This window comes from Rhopalosiphum maidis, chromosome 4 (genome assembly GCF_003676215.2).
Source record: "Rhopalosiphum maidis isolate BTI-1 chromosome 4, ASM367621v3, whole genome shotgun sequence".
NCBI classification, from domain to species: Eukaryota; Metazoa; Arthropoda; class Insecta; order Hemiptera; family Aphididae; genus Rhopalosiphum; species Rhopalosiphum maidis.
The window spans coordinates 18,203,253-18,224,889 of record NC_040880.1 but is presented as its reverse complement, the minus strand read 5'-3'; the positions used below and the strand labels follow the sequence as shown (position 1 = coordinate 18,224,889).

The window sequence follows — 21,637 nt, the reverse complement described above, 5'->3', positions numbered from 1 at the left end:
CGTTAAAATAATTATATATAAAAATATAAAAAAAATCTGTATAAATTAATTATGAATCTTACCTAATATTTATTATTTTTTTAATTTTGCCATTAAATGGTAAATTGCGTAACTACGAAACGATGAACAGCGTTGATCGACACAATAATACAGGGTGCGGCAGTCAAACCCGACGATTTTAACAAGAACTGGTGGGCAGGGCTAAAGTGGTAGAGATTTCAGGAATGTTCTTATCGCTTTTAAATACCCGGTATTTAGTAACCACGGAGCATTGGTCGAGTAAACAGAGTGCGTTCGCGGTAAAAGCGTATTACAAAAATAATGAGTTTCGTAGGCCTAAGTTATCGGACTGTAAAATAACATAAAATTCCACTTGTGTAGTTTTTATTTGTTTGGCGAAAAATTAATAAAAAATTTTTTTCTATTTTTCTAAATCGTCAGATTTGACTGCCGCACCCTGTATATAAGCAAAATACGATTTAGAATTTTTGTTCAGTTTACGGTCAAGCGGAAATGTTGAAAATTAAAATTTTCTTAGTTTTAAATTTTTAAATACCAATTTAGTTATTGTTTACTTTTTATTAGTCACCATACACATAGGTTCAATAATGTGGTTCTCCAAGACAACTCTCTGGTCAGATCGTATAATATTTTGTTCCGTATTTCTAACGGTGCTCGGCGCTAACGCAGTTTGGTCAGGACTGTTGTTAATATATACATATATTATACAAGACACCCAATAAAGAGATAACCAAACATTAAATAAATATATAGCTATCGTTCAATCATAACTAGACACGTCCGGATTGGTTCAACGAGTTACAGAGTAAAACTTAGTGGACCGTCACAATTTTGGGCAGTTCCAGTCATGAGTAGCCGCTGACTTAAAATACGTCATGAATTAAAAGTCGATGAAATGGAAGCTGTTGGGAATGTTGGACTCGCACAGACCATAATATAATATGGTTGTAGGTTTTCGATATTAAATATTATATATAAGTACGGAAAACTCTGTGGGTCGAATTTGCCCAATCCGGCACTGCTAAGTTATTTTTTGTAGTCTTTTTTTAAAGTTTTTTTCAATTTAAAATATTTTATTAACATTTACTCTTTATTGAATGTCTTGAAAATACATATTTTTTGTAGGTCCCAATATTGAGTATGTAGTTCTACACTTCTACGTGTCACCGCACTGCTACTATTTACTATTATAATAATATGCACTTTGAATAATTGGATGTAAAAACAATGGAAGCCCAAATAATTACCGGTATAGAATTTATAAACCGCGATTTGTTAAACAGTTTACTTTATATGCAGTAATAGCTGGTTTTTCGTGGTGATACACGGAGCGTACCTAGGGAGCAGACAATTAAGTGCCAAATTCGCGAAGTAAATTGAAGTTCTTTAGACTTCCGATAAATGATTTAATCACACCAATGCTTAAATTTAAAAATGAGTAAATGTAAGTTTGTTTTTTGGTTCTACGATTACTTTAAATATCCAACTAGGTGAAATGCCGAAATGGGACCATTGAGACCCGCTCACTGCAGTAGTGCAGTGATCGGAATGGACGGACATCTGAAGTAGAGAAAAATATATCAACATTTTAATACTTAAGATAATACATAATAGCTTACAAATGTATTGAACTTATAGAACTAAATAAATTATAATTGAATAAAATATTATTTAATGTTTTCATATGTATGGTAAAAATTAATCCTTTTATATAACAAGGCATAAGTAAACACTTACACCCATAGTCGTATCTCAATGCGGCAATGTATTCATTATGTAGTGTATGAAGTTGCACTGTGCACCTGTACAAACGGTTTTTATTAAATAGGTTGTGTCACACTTGTCATAGAAGTAATATATAAATTGTTTTGAATATATATTGTTGATTGTGATTAAGATGTTATATTAATTAATTAGTAATTACTAATTACACGTTAAATTACATTTATTATTAATAATTTTGTGTACCGTTATTTACATTGACCTCGACATTACACATTACCTATCTCAAAATGTATTAACTATTATAAAAATTATTTTTTTTTCAAAGTTTATAGCCTACCAACATTTTTGAAAAAAAAACTTTATTGTTTATTATTATCTTTTTTAATTTTCTACTGTTTTGGATGATAACATACATTTTAATTTTATATTCTGCGGTAAAATATTTTTTTAGGAATTTTATCTTAATAAAAACTTTATTAATTACAAACTACTTTACTTTAAAATTATTTTGAACGAGTAATAAATTATAATTATTTATAACTTTATAAGTATTAAAAGTTTTGATGAGCGTATTGGAGTACTCACAGTGGTATAAGTAGTAATGCTAAATATATATATACTGTACATCATTTAAGGAAAATAATAAAAATAATTGTATAATTTTGATAAATGTGTTAAGTGCTGCATAGAACAATTAAGAATAAAATAATATAAAACATAATATATAATATTATAGTTTAATTAAAATATTGTAATAAAAACTATCAATTTAGATAAAGCATATTTTTATTATGTTTTCTTATTCGATCATGAACGATATACTTATCAAGGTACGATATACATTTTTACCAAACAGTTAGGTTAGGTGGTTAGGTAAACCACCGGTTAGAATCTAACCGTTGATTATCAATACTTTAATGTTCATAACGTAATAAGTTTACACGGCGCTTTGTATAGGCAATTTAGAGCCATTAGTACAATATTAAAATGTGTGCACTACCTACTTGTTTGCTTTATTGATATAATCGTAATAATTATCATATTTTATGATAATACGTTTGGTGCCTTGGTTTTTCCATTTAATATAAGATAGAAATAAATATGGCCTCAATATAAAAATTATTTAATTAAGTGGGCAACAACTACTCTTGAGTATCTATTTATTTAAAAATTGCGCTTAAGAAGACGCTGTACCCGCATGTGTAGTTTCAATCTTACACCCGCGCAACATTATTGTATATCTACGTATTGGATTCATATTACAGTTTAATTCTAGTTATTATATTTATAAGAGCGAATTTAATTCACATAATATCGAATTCGTAGTGGGAATATAAACTGTAAGAGAAAATGTTTTTTTCATATTTTCATTTTAAAATGAGTACCTACTTAAATAGTCTTAAATAAATTGAATATATCTTTAAAATAAAAATATGAGAAAAAACTTTTTTAGAATGCAGTTTATATTTTCAGATTTTTAACAAATTCCATTTGTAAAATTTTCTCTAATATTATATAAATAACTATAAATAAACTATAGTAAACATACATGGAACCTATGTTTTTTATGTTAAACGTGTATAAGACACACACGCTGCAGGTCATCTAAATATATTATTAATTTAATTATTTATTGATTCACGTATCAAGTACGCATACGGAGCCTCTAACATTTTTTTTATTTGAGATTTGTTTTTTGTTCATACTTTATAAACTGATTTTACACATTAATATAATATGGTTTAAAATCGAAACTTCTCAGCACGCCTGTGAATTACAGAGCATATTTGCGTACGATAAGGTTCAAGTTCTCCCGTCGAAAAACTCTTGAGATGTGATCGATTCGGATTTCAAACACGTGACCTTCAACATGCAACGGTTCGTCGATTAACCTCTCAATACACACACACACACATAATAACAACTAACGCGTTACGTGCATATGCTGTGCGTATCATATTATCATTTTATAACGAAAACGTATTAACGTCAAGACCGCACCGTACACTGTACTATACGGCATCATCGTCCATACGCGTCATAATAATTTATTACACTATAATAATATTATATATAGGCTCATATGTATGTGTGTGTGTGTGTGATACCGCGCTGTTATCGTAGACGCCGCCACCTCCTCCTTGTCCACGTTGATAAGACATCGTAGGTAAGACGTGTAGCCGCAGCTCGTCACGCGTGATTGGAACACGCGCAGTCTGCACGTTGAACGCGTCCCGCCACGACGTTGAGTTGTCGTCCGTCACCAGCCGCTCGCTCGGCTCTCCCGCAGCACTCGTATTATAGCGCGACGGCGATTAGTCAATTATTAAATAAATCGAATAGACATTATACTATCGTTCTGACTACGCCGACCGATATCGTCGATCTTTCGGCGGCATTGCATATATATATTATATTTATATACAACACTATAAATTATATACGTAATTAATATAATATTGTCGGCCATCGCTGGCGAAGACACTTTTGGTCCTGTACTGCCGGTCATCCTCGTGATACGGCTACTGCGGAATACGTGAGCGAGCAGAGCGTGCAAGTGGCGGGCCCGCGGTGACGTCCGCGTGATCCTGCGCACACTACGTACCTACAGCTGTCTACGATATAGTACGACGATGGCGGTCGGTAAAAAGTTGAACCGTAAGAAGACGATGGCGGGCGTGGTGCGCGAGTCGTCCATGTTGGACAGGGTGCTGACCACCACCGACCTGACAGCGTTGGGCGTAGGCAGCACCATCGGCGTGGGAGTGTACGTTTTGCCCGGTGCCCTATCGAAGTACGTGGCCGGTCCCGCCGTCGTCGTTTCGTTTTTCATCGCGGCCGTCGCTTCCGTGTTTGCCGGTAAGTGCGGCGAATATATAAAGAACGCCAGATTTAAAACTGCTATAGATCGAATTTATTTATATATAAATTCAAAAAAACATATATAATTTTCATCAGAAGAGGTTGAGGTTTAAACATGAAAATAATACCGGCTCTCCCTACTATCCCTACAACGCGATCACTCAGTTCATGAAATTCTTATTCATCGCCTGATCACATATTGATATTTCATTACTTTAAGATCCAACAAATTGCATGGTTTGTTCTGGTAAATTCATGACTTATAGTGTATCCCCATAGAAAAAAATCACACGATGTCAAACCGCAAGATCAAGGTAGGTAGGTTTGGTGTTTGGACGTGTTCTCTACGAACTTAATGGGGTAATAATATGATCGGGTTTAAACCTCAACCTTTTTTTAAGAGAATGATATGCTTTTTTTGATATGTTTGCATAATAAAAATTGATCTATAGCAATTTTAAATCTGGTGTTCTTTTCGAGACACCCTATATAAATTCAAAATTGTATGTTATTTTTAGTTCAATTTAACTGATCTATAGTGTTAGTTACCTACGTCAAGACTTACGATTTGCATTGTCGCATATTGATTGATATACTTGTAAATACTGGCGTTAAATGATTGATTTGTGTTATATAAATATTTGATATAAGTATTACGTGTTTTTTAATATAACATTTGCGTTCAAAGTTCATAATTTATTGATTTGTTATTGAAAACGTATTTTTTCATATTAATTTAAAAACTCGGTCAAGAATTTTTAGTATATTAGTACCTAACTTGTTAATCTACATATATTATAAGTTTAAATTGCAAATTTTAAAGCTCTAAGTACATCAATTACACTAGTTTTATATTCAAGCTGATTACTTACTAGAGATGATATTAATAACATAGATTAAAAGCAAAGATACTATTTTATTTAATTATTGAATATCGCCTTTTAAATACTTGTACATAGTAAATATTAACATTTATTCTGTTTTTAAGAATATATAACACTCCGTAAAAGGTAAAAATACAAATAATTAATAATTATTATAACATTGACTAAATTCTAAAATTTAAGTTTAATACAACAATATATAAAATACGATTAAATGATAAAAATAAAAATAATAATATGCGAAAATCAATAATTAATAAATAGTAGGTTATTTTAATTTTCCTAGAAAATCACAACAAAAAATCAAAGTTTTACAAATTATTTCTTTGGAAATTTCAAAAATTTCTTTTTTTGCAATAGTAATACGTACCTATTATTTGTATCCAATTTAATATCTATAAAGATGTTATATGGTAGATTTTCAGAAAATAAAAGTTTTTTATTTACAAAATGTTGCATTATTTGATCAAGAAATAAATTATTTTCTATAATATTTAGGCCTTTACGCGAGTATTCTCAGTAAGGATCAGTATTCTTACGAAAAATTTTAAACAACTAAATTTGCATTCATAAAAGTATCAAAAAAAATCATAATTTTAAATTTGTGTGAAAAATAATTAAAAATAGTATTAGACTAATAATATACATGCATGATATAAATAAATTATTGTATTTTATTTGCAAACGAAGATCAAATTAAATTCTAAATATAAATAGATTAGTTAGGTATACATAAATATCTAAAGTGATAAGTATGATAAACTAAGTAGAATATATTTTTTTAATATTTATTCTGTTATAACTTCTTTTATACCTACCTACTAATTTCATCAATATTTACATATGAGATAGTAGCCTCGTAGTTATAATGTTAAATTAAAATATACACAGATCTGTTATACACATCAACAATAATTTTCGTGCATATTTTTAAGGAAAAAAATAAGTACCTAAAATCAAAATACCAATAAAAGTGAAATTCCATATTAGATGCAAAACTATACTTGCAAACCTAACGATTTATGACTATTAATATTTGTAATTACCAAATTACATTTGAAACTATTATCAAAAATGAATAAGGTGTAGACATTTTGTAATCTTATTACTATTATTATTTAGTGTAGTTCATCTGTTTATTCATATTTAAAATGTTCATTAATAACATAAATCATATATATCTAAATACAGGTAGGTAGATAAATATTAAATACATAAAGATGTTTTCTTCGTTTCAAACATGTAAATAAAATACTTAGATATAGTCATAACTCATAACATATATAATAATAAAATATAATATAAATTAAGAAGAAGACTTATAAGCAGTGATGTGTTTTTTTTGGGGGGGAGGGGGTATCCACGGTGTCTGGGCACCCCCCAAACCAAAAAAAAAAATTCAATATTTAATGTCGATAAATTTTGAAGGGAATTTGGCAAACAATAATATGTGATTCGTTATGAACTAATTTAATATTATATAAAGTCATAAACTAATTTTAAATTAATTCACAACGAATCAAATATTATTGTTTGCCAAATTCCGTTCAAAATTTATCGACATTAAATATTGAATTTTTTTTATATTTAAATAAGTCATAAACTAATTAAGAAGAAAAATAAATTTAGTTTTAAATAATGTACTTATTATCCTATTATATTTTTAATTATTTATAAAACTGTTATTCTTATAGCATAATTGGTATCGAATTTAACAAACAAAATACATAGTAATAATTATGTTTACAGTAGATATTTTATACCTGTATGATTTAAATTACATAAAAATTACTACTTTTAATTAAATAAATAAAAATGTTTCATTACAATATTTGATGAGTATATTATGAGCTTTGTGGTAGTAGATGTAAAATAGAAATATTGCAACCAATTAACAAATAAGTATATACCTATATTATCTGAACACCCCCCCCCCCCCCAAAAAAAAAAATACCTAATATTATAAAATATTACCAACTATGATGTAAATTATATGTATTTTGTCAACAAACTTTATAAAACAAATATGATAAATATCCAATCTAATTTTAATATAGATACGTAGGTTCGTAGGTGCAGTTTGAGATTAGGTAGGTATAATAATCTAGTAGAGACGTAGTAACATATATCAGTACCTATTGTGTAGATTATATATTATTAAGTATTGATCCATAAATGGCAAATCACAAAATTTGCTGTTATTAATACTAAAGTCCATCGACGGATCAAGACAGTTGATAATATTATGGTTTCAGAACAATAGATAATTAGTTATAAATATCCATAAAATATATAAAGATTGTACAAAAATAAATGTATAATAATAGATTAAACACATATTTACACAAATCACGATTATAAAATTTAAAGATATAAGTCAATGACTATAAATTTTACATGTGTTTCTTTTACTACTTCGTAAAAAAATTAAATTCGATAAACATTAGTTTTACTTCAATATTATTTTGTATATTTAAGGGTTTAAAAGATATGATTGTATTTTAAATAATTTATAGTAATCCAATATTATATTATTTGTTTGTTATATATAGTTACTGTATTTCGAATAAAGGTGTACTTCAAATTATATTCATTTATATTTTTAAATTGCATGTTTTGAGAATAATTTTACTGATTTCTAGTTTACAAGTATTTGATCATTCAAAAATAAATAAATAGCCTAGGTTAGGTTGAAAAATAAAATGATAATCACTCCACGATTCATAAGATATATGTTTACAATGTATAAATAATATGTATATTATATATTATACAAAATTATATAAATTTATATTTGCATGAAATATCTATTGAAGTTATTTTATGGTTTATTAATAAGAATATTTTACGCTTTGTTTGAACTTTTTGTATATTTATGCATAAACCAATACTTTAACTTTTTATTTAAGTACCTATGATTTTACAAATCATTAATTGTATTAACGTTAATATTTTTCAGGATTATGTTACGCCGAACTAAGCAGTCGAGTCCCTAGGGCAGGATCGGCTTACTCGTATGCTTATATAGCCGTTGGCGAACTAGCAGCATTCATAGTTGGATGGAATTTACTTCTAGAATATACAATAGGTATTATTAATATAAAGCGTTTATAACAAAATAATAATTATTAATAAAAAAGTATGGGAACCAAACAATATACAACTTAAATTATTTTTAAACATGAAAATATCATTTAAAAATGTTTATTTTAACTAAAATAGTTCAAATATAAAATGGCAACCAACAAATCTCCTTTAAAAACAACTTATGCCAGTTATTTAAAAGTAATTTAATACTACAACTACTTAGTGCTTACCCTTGATTTCTACCACAGTAGTAATAATAGTATACATAATAATATGAAGAATAAATTAAAATATAATAATATTTTTTTCTTAATTAACTTCGTCGTGTTCAAGAGATTTATATTAGGTTTATCGTTTAAGGTATTTACATTAGATCGCATCTATTTAACTATTTTATAAAAACTCGAATTGTCTAGGTATTTTATTTAATATATGTAAAATAGTAGTTTCAAAGTTCATGTCTAACTTATTAATATGTTCTTTTATAAATATAAAAACAAATTTAAAATATTATAAAATTTAATAATGAGTTTTTATCCAGGTGGAGCTAGTATAGCCAGAGGAATGAGTGTTTATATCGATTCGCTGACAAACAAGACAATGGAAACAGCTTTCAGAGGGCTTTACGAGATCGAATTACCATACCTAGCAGAGTACTTCGACTTTTTCGCCATGTTCATTGTTCTTGTGTTCTCTGGTAATAACAACTTACTACCTAGGTTAGGTTAGGTTAATAAATGGCTAAATAGGAATAATTTTTTTTTCCTTAAAAATTATGATCGTACATTGCAAATATAAATTGTTTTAAACTGTAAGTATAAACCATCAACATGTGTAGATACATAAACTTCTACTTTTAAATTTTAAAATAAAATTATAATTGACTTAAATCTAGTGATTAAGCCATGAATATCAATACAATTACGGACGTGTTCACAATCACATAATCGAACTCGGTCATAAAAATAATCTTTTTGACTAGAATGAGCGTGATTTTATTTTATTATGATGTCTCAATGAACAGTCTTGCCTTAATTTTTGTTATATTTATATTCATAATAATAATTAGTTTAAGTATTAAGTACAAAGGTTAAAATAGGAATACAAGTAATAAAAAAAATTGATAACATAAAAAAAGTTGTTATAAAAACCTTTATAATAATAATTATTTATGATAATTTCATCATGCCTTTACATTCATGTATGTGATGTGTGTATTATAGTATAAATTCCAATATTTCACACGCTATATCAGAAACCGATAACGAAATATACATGTATTATCTATGTATAATTTTTTATTATACGTACAATTAAACACACATTTTTTTTGCAATAATATCTCGTTGTTGGCTTTTATAAATATATTGGTAGATATATAATTTATAATTAATTACATACAATTTGTCGTATAAACTAATAGCATTGTTGTTACTAATTGAATATGTGTATTATAAGTACGGGTAACATACGTATTTTTTATGTTCTGCATTCTATCTGTAACGTTTAATATTTTATGTACCTTGATACTTAATATGTATTTTACATCTTGAGCATAGAAAAATTACAAAATAACAGGATTGAGTGTTATTAATAGGAAATAAAATTATAAGACTGCATAGTAAATTTAAAAAAAATAAAATAAAAGAAAGTATGAAATTTTTAAAATTTTAAATCTAATATAACTAATAAAATATAAAGACTCATAAAGGTAAGTTTTTATGTGCATACATATTTTTATATTTATAATCATTAGGCGCTAATATAAAATATAATACACCATATTTAGATAATATTAACACTTATAGCTGTAATAATAGCATACATATAATTAATTGCTAATGAATAATAGACTTATTGTCATTATGACATCGAATTTACATTCGATCGATAAGAAACTTTTGTGTGCAGTTGCAAGTACAGTGCATTGCAATATTAAATTTGTCTAAGTATAATATAGGTGCCAAAACGGTAGGTAATAGGTATATATAAAAAGTATGGTAAAAAATTAAAACTATACAACGCTTCAAAAAATAATCTTCAAATAGTTAATGAAAATATAAGATATTCATATTGATTCTATTTACACAATAGAAACTTGAGTTTTATACGTATTAACGTACAATGCATTGTATAAATTGTAACTAAATATAATAAGCTCTATATGAGATGCACGCGGTTAGATGTGATAAAAAATAATAATATTTTACCTATTATATTATGTTCAAAATAAAATAAATACGTTTTCTTCATTTTACCATTTACCACAAATTGTTATATGTACTTGTTTAACGTAAAATAATAATTGATTAATTATACTTGTATATATATTAATTATATGTACATTGTTTTACATATATAGTATCAACAATTGTAAAGTTTAAGTTAATACCGTTATTTTTTCACATACAAATCGAAAGACCCTGTTTACAGCTATATTTTATATTTAAACGGTTAGATTTTTGTGTTGAAAGTGTAAAAAGAACTTATAGAATTAATCACAAATCATATTATTTATTTATTTAATGAATATGCAGACATATTTTCTATTGTTTACATAAATATAAAATTTGAAAATTTAATTTACAAAAGATTTCTTAAATAATACATACAAAAAAAACTTATAAAGTTATAAGTATAACTATTGAATTTTAAAGATAGACATTAGAAAAGAGGGATCGATATTGATACTAGACATTATAGCCACCTTTTTAACACGTGAAGTTGATGATAGAAAGGGGAATAAAAAATTTAGCAGCAGTAGTTTTATATAATATTAAAAACTAAAAATTAACAATAATGCTAATGAAGTTTTAAAGTAAATGCATACGCATAAATTAACACCTATATACCTTAAAAAAAAGTATCAATATTATACATTAGCAACACGATTATTGTATAGATGCATTGTATAATAGCAATACCAAACCGGCCTAAAGGATAAAATCCGTGATATTTATTAATTTTATCTATCGTTAAAATTATTTTACTTTTTAAAGCTATTGAAACAATGATAAGACTTACGTAAGAAGTCTTCTTGGTTATTTAGGCACATATTTCAATTTTTATTTGAATAATCTTGTTTGCAATATGCTAATTTTTAGTTTTGACCTATTGACATTAATTGATTATCTAAATTTATTATATCTTCATCAAGTTAACATTTAAATATCACTCGGTCAATTCGTGAATTTTATTGAATCAACATTACCACCTACATACCCACATACCTGACCGTAGGTAATTTACGAAGTGCATGCGAAATATGTACTGTGGCTTGTCGTGTAAACGTGTAAATAATAATAAGCGATATAGTATAATGGGATAGTGTAAGAGATAAATTAATTAAAAAGTAAAAATCCAAATAATTTACTTTATAAATGAAAAAAATGTTTAAAAATAGGAAAAACAAGAATTTTTACACAATAATACTACCAGTTTTTACTTTTTTAGTAAAATTGATTATATTATTTTGTACATTATTTTGTTGTGAATCAAAAACGGATAACAGTTTATGCGTACATTAGCATAATCTCTAGATGTGATCATATTTTAAATATTTAGGCATTTTAAAAATATTTATAAAAATTTGAAATTTTTTTTTTTTCTATTAATGAATTTTTTCCAAAAAAACCACAAATATACGTAAAATCCACAATAAAATTCATGTTTTCACTCTTAAATATTTTAGTCTACTTATAAACATAATAACTAATAGTTTAATCGCAATTTTAGGGGAGCTAAGCCCCCCTTCACCTTAATGGTTTATATATATATATCCCCTTTCCCCTTTATATATCACAGGTAGTATACACACATTACATATATGCAAATTATAATAGCCCCCCCCCAAATTTAAAACTCAAATTGCGCTGATGACTAATAGGTGTGTATTATTAACTATTAAAATATTTAACAACCATGCAATATTAAATATTAATAATGTATACAATATATTATATTGTATTATACCTTTATTATACTTATACGCAGCACGAATATCTAACATTTAAATTTAATTTCCTTGTTACGTTTTAAGATCTTAGTTCTTCGCTCTTTACCTATATAACAGTATTATGTACAAAGTATTTAATATGCCTATCAAATTAAAAAACAAATAAATTATTTAGATACCTATACATGGATATTTATAATACAATATAATTATTTATTTATTACCTATAAATTATGTGTTTCAGTCGCTCTGGCTTGCGGTCTCAAAGACTCAGTGCGTCTCAATAACTTATTCACGTTGTTGAATTGTGCAATCATGGTCATAGTCATCGTTGGTGGATCATTTCACAGTAAAAATTATTTAGTTAAACGATTTGCCTTTCGCAGAATTTAGTGACTTTTATACTTAATATCAATTTAATGTTACTTGGCCACAGTCGACTTCAAAAATTGGTCACTACCGAAAGCTGAAGTACCCAACTGGGCAGGTGAAGGCGGCTTCTGGCCGTACGGTCTGCAGGGAGCACTACAAGGGGCGGCCACTTGCTTTTATGGATATGTAGGATTTGACTGTATAGCTGCGTCTGGCGAAGAAGTGAGAAACCCTCAAAAGTCATTACCGTTGGCTATCATATTGTCACTGTTCATTGTGTTCCTCGCATATTCCGGAGTGTCCGCCGTCCTCACGTTAATGATACCGTACTACGCGCAGGTAGGTAACGCTATTAAAAATAAACACATCTAATTAGAAATCACGAAAAAACAAATATAATTGATTATTTTTACAAAAAACTTGTAATTTAATAATTTTTATTGAAATATATAAAAATCAAATTTATACTAATACCTAACCTAAGTCCATCGAACTTTTTATTTTAGTTTTTAAGTTATTTTTAGTATGTAAAATTTAGGACTTTGTTAGATAATCTTAAAATCATTTATGTACATAAAATCCAGTTCTTAACTTTACTACTTGTGAGTTATTATGGAACAAAAATTAAAGGTTTTATTATATTTATATATCAAGCATAGGTGCAACTAGAGCTCTATTTCTGGGTAAGCTAAATTGATATATCAGCTTTTCCCCTACACCACTAGTATTGATTATTAACACTGAAATAAAAAACTGAGTGAGTTAAGCCCACTCAAATCCTCCCTCCTAGTTGCGTCTATGATAACAAGTAAATTAATAACTACAACTCGGCTACAAGGTGTAACCTTACCTATTTATACTATTGAAATAATAAAGAATCTATGATATATTTCTATTTTGTTGAGAAAATATTTAAATGTATTAGTAGACGCTATAACAATGTATATTAAAACACTTATATTTATTACAAAAATTGTTTTATCCCAACTGACGTGTTTATATCAACGCTTCTAGTTTACCAGTTTTATATCGATAATATTTAAATACATAGGAATATTTCAATTACGTATCTATTTATATGTTTAGGACGCAAATATGCCATTAAGTCATGCGTTCGACGTTATTGGATGGACACCTCTGAAATGGATCATAGGTGTGGGAGCCGTTTTTGGGATGTGTGCCTGGTAAGTAGAGTACATTGAACTAGATATAGAAGTATAATTATATGTTCGGAACGTTACTATACAGCCGTAGCTATTAAAACAATAACAGAAATAATAAAGTTGAATTACGTTTTCAGCATGTTCGGTTCAATGTACCCGCTGCCGAGGATTTTGTACGCCATGTCCAACGATGGTCTGATATTTAAAAGTTTGGGGAAAGTACACCCTAGGTTCAAGACTCCGTTTTTTGGAACGATATTTGCTGGCATCATTACAGGTATCAAATTATTTACACTCATATAATAATTTAAGTATAATATAATACGGTGGTGAATGGTGATTATACAGTATAAAATAGATACTTCATTTAGCTACACTTAATGTACAATAATATTGATCATTTTACGCTTTCGTTTTTTCAAAAGGTTTTTTCTCCGCTCTACTAAATCTCCAACAACTAGTGGACATGATGACAATCGGCACTCTGCTCGTATACGTCATGGTCGCTGTGTGTGTACTGTACACGAGGTAAACTCAAAATTTTTCGCCTTTTGGTTAAGTTTTCCTCAGTTTGACGATAACTGTACAATACCATTTTATTCATATTAACATCTTACGGTAATTTTTATAACAGATATCAAGAACAAAGTGACATGGACTACGATATATTAGCTGACGAATACATCGAATCTACGTCGTTGGTCACGATAAAAGTAAAATACACGAAGAAGCAAATACTGAAACAGTTATTCAACTGCCACAAATTCGTGAGGGCAAACAGTCTTAGTAGCTATGTAGCGTCTTTACAGACGACATGTTTCAGTAAGCAAAATATGCATATTATTGTTTAAAAACATTTAAAACCAAGTTTACATATGCATATCATGAACAAATTGTAATTTCAGCAATAATATGTTTGCCTCTTGCTCTCTATCTAAGTCACTGGTATGAGCTAAACAGTACCCATTGGATTATTGTCCAAGTTCTCGTAGGCGTCATGATTTTACAGCTTATATCCATCGGTATGCAACCGACGTCTAAAACGCCAGTCGCATTTAAAGTAAAGCATTAATTAATTATAATAATCAAAATTGTATTGCTTTATAATTATTTTAGTTAATTGGATTTTTTTTTTCATATTTTATGTTACAGGTGCCATTTGTACCACTTACCCCAGCACTGAGTATATTTATTAACATTTATTTAATGTTCTTTTTTGACATATACACATGGACAAAATTCATCATTTGGATGATCATTGGTTGGTATTTATTACACGCAAAAGACTGTAAAATTTTAGACTTGCAGCTTGTTGATTAAAACTAATTAATAGTAGATAGGTACTTATCATAATATAATTCAGGAATTGACATATTTTAAAAATTTTAAATGACTAAAATATTTAAACAAATTCATGTCAACAAAATACAATATAAATATTGAATAAACATTCAAATTATTCTTACAAATATTATTAACAAAATAGTTATCTTAAAATCGTAGAACAAAAAATATAATAGGTATAATAATATTTTTTATTCTTGCACTATTAAACTAATATTTATTTTTAGGTTTTGCAATTTATTTTGGATATGGTATCACACACAGCAAGGAAAACAATCCAGAGATAAATATTGTCAACAGTAATCAATCAAAATCTTCATTAAATATAGATTGACATATTTTAAATATTTTTAAGAACATGTTCTCATTATAATTACCTACTATCAAAGTATCAATGAAAATAATAAACAAATAAAAACATTGTTATTTATAAATATATAATAATAGCAACAAATGTACCTTCTCTATTCTCATTTAGGTAGCCAGTTTTCCTGTTAATTACTAAAGTACCTAATCACCCAAGTATTCTAGCAATTTGTTGCTACATCCTATAGTCTATACAATAGTTAAGGTCTCAAGGGTTTTGGCGCCAAACTTGGAGTTTAAGTCTGGTCATGACGAGACCAAATTTTTAGAGGTGGTTGGTATGGTATGCGAGTAATGAATGTGAATGAATCAATCCTATAAATCACTTATATTTTGATGGGGTGGATGGTAAAATTTAAATAGGATGGCTGTTCGTCAGACTATCCAAAGTTTTGTTCGGTGCCACTGGTTAAGGCTAATGTATTATGGAGTTGAACATCACTTTATTTGTAAATATAACTAATATAATAGTATGAGCTAAAACCATAATACCTACATGGCTACATATTATTAAGTTAGGTTAAAGTGGTTAAACTATAAAATACTAAATCTATCCTATATATATATATATTTAAAGAAATAAACATACATTTTCAAACTTAGTCGCATACTAATAAGTTATAAGTGCTGTACTATTCATGTTCAATGTTTATAAGCAATTAAAAAATAATATTATGTGGAAATCTTAAAAGGGGCCAATAATGCAATCCAAACATTATTTTTGAAAAATTTGGTTTTTTAACATAACTATGTAACATTAATTTTTAAAAGTTTTATAGCTATTTACTTAAAAGTAGGCTATAGTTAATAGTTATGGATATTATCCATTGGATAATATATTATATTATGTATGATCAATACTAAAATTTACTATTATATCAACATATTAAACTGTTTGGAAAGTAATAGGCAAATTAATAATTACCTCAGGAACATGACAATCACAAATATATAATATTACGTCATAAGATTTTTACCTTTTTTAAAATATAAAACCCTTATTAAAAAATGTATTCATGCATTTAAGTATTTATTTTTATTTTTATTTATATAAAACATTTAAATTCATATTCACTGTCCTCCACTGTATATTTTTACTCATTATTTAATTATTTTCACCTATCTAGGTCCCAATATTTTGTGTCAAAAATATAGGTATTTATTATATACAATTAATGAATTATAATTTTCAGAGTATAAATTGGTCTGCATATTTAAATTAATTATAATATTTGAATAATAAATAAAATATTGAAGATAGAAATTACAACTATAAAAACCATAATTTAAAATAATGCAAAATACTTATGCATTGTCTATTAATAATTTTATTCGTTTTAGTTGTTCTTCTTATTTTTTTATCGACACAGTTTTTAAATTATTTATAATAATAAGAGAAGTACTGATAGACAATCAATTTTTGTTTACGGCAATCAGATGCTTTTTCCACCATTTTAAACGAGACCTTCCGGCCTTCAGAACAAAACATATGCGCACAAGTCAGTTGCCTGGTCCCAAGTACCACTCTTAATCTGAATAGACTAAATACTAAAATAACAACTATAAAATCAAAAATGTTTGATATAAGTTTACAAAATTTGTTTATTTAATTTTAGTAAATACATAAACAAATATATTTCTTATCACTAATTTTTATCTTTAAATATGACTTATAATGATCCTTGAATTTTACGATCACGGATTTCATCAATCCACTGGGCTAACAGAGCTGGGCCTGTCTTAGGCCAGCTATAATAATAATTTTCTGGAGGTGTCCCTTCTTCTAATCTTACAAAATAATGACAGTGCCTGTACATTATTTCACCCATTCGCATCCTTGCATGTCTACGCATACCTTTTATCACAGGTCCTTTACCACAAAATGATTCGGCTAAAATAAAAAAAAATTATTAAATTTTAACATACTGTTTCACATGTTTGTTCTAAATCAAAACCATAGCATATAAAGTAGTAAACCTTTAAAATGTATTTTTAATTAAAATATTACTTTCAACGATCATATTATTACAAACATTTAAATTAATACTTTCTAATAATCCATTTTTCATTATAACCTTATTATTGTTGATTTTATAATAAGATGAAATGTAGGTGTATTGTTTTCAACAAACAGAAAGTTAAAATAATTCTGTTCTAAAAATGAAGTAATTTATTTTCCTGCGAGTGTCTACATCTCTATATATTAAATTTATATATTTAAATAAATAATAAATAAATAATTAGAATATTGAATTAAAGTAATTTAAAAATGAATAAAAAGTATAGATTACTGAGTATTCATTTATAGTAAAAGATATTTAAGATAATGTTAATATGTTAGAACTAAACATAGAAACGTTACAACAAAAATGTGAGATATAAACTTAAAGTTGCTGTTCTTACCAATCCATAGATTTGTCTTAAATTCGACATTATGGTTTTCAACAGCTAGCTGTTGAGCTTCTAAAATAGTATCTTTCACTATAGTGGCACCTTTACGACCGACCATGGGTAATTGTTTAAGTGCTTCGTCAACAGACATGCCACGTACAAAACTTGCGACATACCACATTTTTTTTGGACTATATTTGATATTTAACTTTTGGTGACATACATACTGTAACATTCAAATAAAATACTGAATTCAACATACATAACTGCATAAATACAATAGTTAACATACAGCTGGTCTTCTCTCTTCACCGGGTTCTTGTGGTGGATAAATAACATCGTTATACGCTAACCAACGTTTAGGATCTTTCTCTGAACCGGCTAATTTGATAGAAGAAGTGCTAAAATCTGTTTTGGGTGTAGTAAGCAGTGCCACACATTCCTTAAGATTGTTGTAACTTGATGGAGGTCTACTATGATAAAATAACGTCAACTTGTTGGTTATACAATTTAACATTTCTATAAAAGGAATAGAACTGAAAAAGTATGAAATGGGTAATAAATAATGACTAAATTAATCTAAAACACTAAAATCTCTGGAATTTTATTTGTAGTAAATATTAAATAGTAATGTTAACAGAATATTATTATTTGATAAGAAATAACTAATAAGATCCGCATGGTCACATATAAAAAGATCAGATGAACAAACATTAGTAATTTTTGTTATAGTATTAACTACTAGATAGCGTTGAGAATAGCATGTAATACAATATTTTGAAAAATTTAGACAATAATGAATTTGCCTAGTTAGAATAATGTTTAATTTAATATCAAATATTATCGATATTTTATTTTTTTGTAGGGGTAGGGAACATTTTCAAAATGGTATTTAAGGATTTACAATATTTTTGTGAATGCATCATTATTTTTTCTTTTTAATTATTCCACATGATGTATTGATGTATGTATTAATATATTATGTACATGTTCTAAATAATATAGAACTGGTTTATAAAAAAAATATTTTGTTTTGTATATAAGTATTTTTGTATCTAATTTGGAATTTTATCAATCATCGGGTACTTTTAAAAATAACCAAAAACTAATTAGTGCTCTAAAAATGTGAAATAAAATTTTTAAAGCATCTATTAGATTAAATTAATTAAGTAGGTACTTGAAATTCATTGTTATAGAATCCCAAAAAATAATGCACTTTTCATTGATATCTTAGTCCTAAACATAACAATAACACTATTCAATCAAACTTTAAACTTCAAAGTAATTTGCCACAGATATGATGTACAGTATATATGGTTATTGAAAGCACCAAATTTCAATATAGATCTGTTTTTATTTACTTCCGGTAAACTCATATATTGTTTTCATCATTTATTTTGAAGAATCAATAATGGTTTGTTTAACACATATAAATTAATAGCCAATGGAAATATGATACAATTTTCAACAATTTTATCTCATCTACAACGTTGAATCAGAAAATAAGTATCATCTTCTTTGTGGTTTCCGATAAACTGTTAATTTATGTTTGACTTGATTGGCCATTACATATTATACGATAACTTAACAAAACCTAATTTAAAAATATTAACTTTAATTGCACTCAGTATGGCCATTATATTACTATTGTAAACATACAATTTAAAACAATAGTATTGCTAATATACAATTAATATTTTTAATTAGTTACCAAATAATGCATTTCATATATCAATAGTCAATAAACTATAATTATTATTCGAAATATATTATTAAATGATTGGATTTTTCTTTTTTATCAATATTATTATTATTATTATTATTAATTACACATCCGAGTAGTTATTAAAATCATAAAAATAATATTAAGAACATTATTGAATGGAAAAAAAACAAAACCAAACACTAAGTGTTATTGACAAAAAATAATAATAATAACAATAATTTGAACATAATAGGGTACACATTTGAGTAAAAAAGATATAGATACACATTTTTTTTTTTTAAATTCACTTTCTTTTATTTTTATAATAGTAATAATAATAGTATCAATAATAATTATACAATGTTTGTTATTACTAAAGATAGTAATAAACCTTACAACAAATCTAGTGTGTCTAAAATAATAATTATAAAGTCTCATTGGCTCGAAAAAAAACCGCCTTTCAATTTTTCCAAATGTTAAGGAAAAACTATTATTATTATTATATATTAATATTTCTTTTTCTCCACAATTTCTTTTCGCGTATTTTTTTTTTTTTTTATCACAACAAAATAAACATTTTTGTGTTAACAATAAACAAACTAAATAACATTTTATCGTCGAAATTCTTATATCGAATTCACATGTCATTTACAAAAAAAAAAAATCAGTTAATATATACAAATATTTTTATACAAATATATATACAAAAAAAATAATAATAATAATGGTGAAACTGTACAAAGCAAAAAATAAAAATAAATTGTGATGATGGGACAATTATATCATTATAATGAAATCTAACATATTAGGTATTCGCAGAAAATAGTATATAAATTAAAGCTTCCATTCTTTTTCACATTTTTTTTTATCAAAATCTAATCTTACTTTCATAGTGTGTACAGAGTACAGTTAAAATTGTGTTCTGCAAGAATCAAGTGATTCTAAAACAAGTATCACTATTTTAATTTTAGGTAATAGTAAAACATAATCATAAATGTACTCAGGAACTCATTTGCAGCAGTGACAAAAACGATTTGACTAGTACATTCATATAATAATATTATAATAATAATGATCATTCAATTAAAATTTCCTAAGGCCGTTTGTGAACACCATTTTTTATTTGGTCAAATAATTTAATCCAAATGGCACAAGGCGTGTTTAACATATTGTCCGTTCACATAATATTATATATAATTATTTAGTAATTATTGTTAACTATCTTGGTCTTAGGATGAACTAGATGCATTCATGTTACCGAACATGCCAGATGCAAAATTAGCAGCTGATATTTGTTGCTGCTGCTGTTGCTGCTGTTGTTGTTGTTGCTGCTGCTGTTGTTGATTGTTGGCTGACTGACGGCCATGTTTTGGTAATGGTGGTTGTAGGTATTCATGCCTAGACAAGGTGAACACATCAATACGATCTTCTTTACGGTACGCAAGACAGCAACGAATAAAGCTCTGTAAAAAAAACATCTTATTACACCAATATCTTATATATTAATATTTACTTTTTTTAAACATTGTTAGATTATTTAGTCCCATACAATTTAAATGTCAATGGTTAATCTAATATTAATAAATCATAACTAACATGTAAAAATACATGTTAAGTTGATATATAAAATTAAAAATGTTTATATACCTTAGCTTCATTACTGACGGTAGGTTTGTTGGCAAACTGTACTTCAGTAGCCTTTAATATTGTATTTTCTTCTAAAATTGTAGCTTGAGATTGATTATGACCAAAAGGCTGTAAG

At 26.9% G+C, this 21,637-nt stretch overlaps 3 protein-coding genes across 8 annotated transcripts in view; 1 reads left to right on the top strand and 2 right to left on the bottom strand.

Moving 5' to 3' along the window:
- The first annotated feature begins 4,379 nt into the window (after nucleotides 1–4,379).
- LOC113560871 (high affinity cationic amino acid transporter 1-like) lies at nucleotides 4,380–15,834 on the top strand. The gene is made up of 12 exons (XM_026966984.1): nucleotides 4,380–4,605; nucleotides 8,452–8,580; nucleotides 9,121–9,276; nucleotides 12,779–12,883; nucleotides 12,971–13,245; nucleotides 13,993–14,090; nucleotides 14,207–14,346; nucleotides 14,495–14,597; nucleotides 14,704–14,891; nucleotides 14,975–15,129; nucleotides 15,222–15,330; nucleotides 15,641–15,834. Exons 1-12 carry the CDS (start codon nucleotides 4,380–4,382, stop codon nucleotides 15,745–15,747), a joined length of 1,791 nt encoding a protein of 596 aa, XP_026822785.1. The 3' UTR covers nucleotides 15,748–15,834.
- Nucleotides 15,835–17,363: 1,529 nt separating this feature from the next.
- LOC113548940 (39S ribosomal protein L22, mitochondrial) lies at nucleotides 17,364–18,799 on the bottom strand. The gene is made up of 3 exons (XM_026950049.1): nucleotides 18,463–18,799; nucleotides 18,183–18,396; nucleotides 17,364–17,670 (listed from the first exon to the last, which is right to left on the bottom strand). Exons 1-3 carry the CDS (start codon nucleotides 18,685–18,687, stop codon nucleotides 17,450–17,452), a joined length of 660 nt encoding a protein of 219 aa, XP_026805850.1. The 5' UTR covers nucleotides 18,688–18,799; the 3' UTR covers nucleotides 17,364–17,449.
- A 1,569-nt stretch (nucleotides 18,800–20,368) lies between these two features.
- The window catches only part of LOC113550046 (serine/threonine-protein kinase tousled-like 2), a 41,851-nt gene continuing 40,582 nt past the window's right edge, over nucleotides 20,369–21,637 (bottom strand). For all 6 annotated transcript variants that reach the window (XM_026951650.1, XM_026951651.1, XM_026951653.1 and 3 more), the window contains 2 exons: nucleotides 21,523–21,630; nucleotides 20,369–21,338 (listed from right to left, as the gene is read on the bottom strand). In XM_026951650.1, coding sequence (XP_026807451.1) covers nucleotides 21,105–21,338; nucleotides 21,523–21,630 — 342 coding nt within the window. In that variant the 3' untranslated portion in view covers nucleotides 20,369–21,104. The remainder of the gene's footprint in view (nucleotides 21,339–21,522; nucleotides 21,631–21,637) is intronic.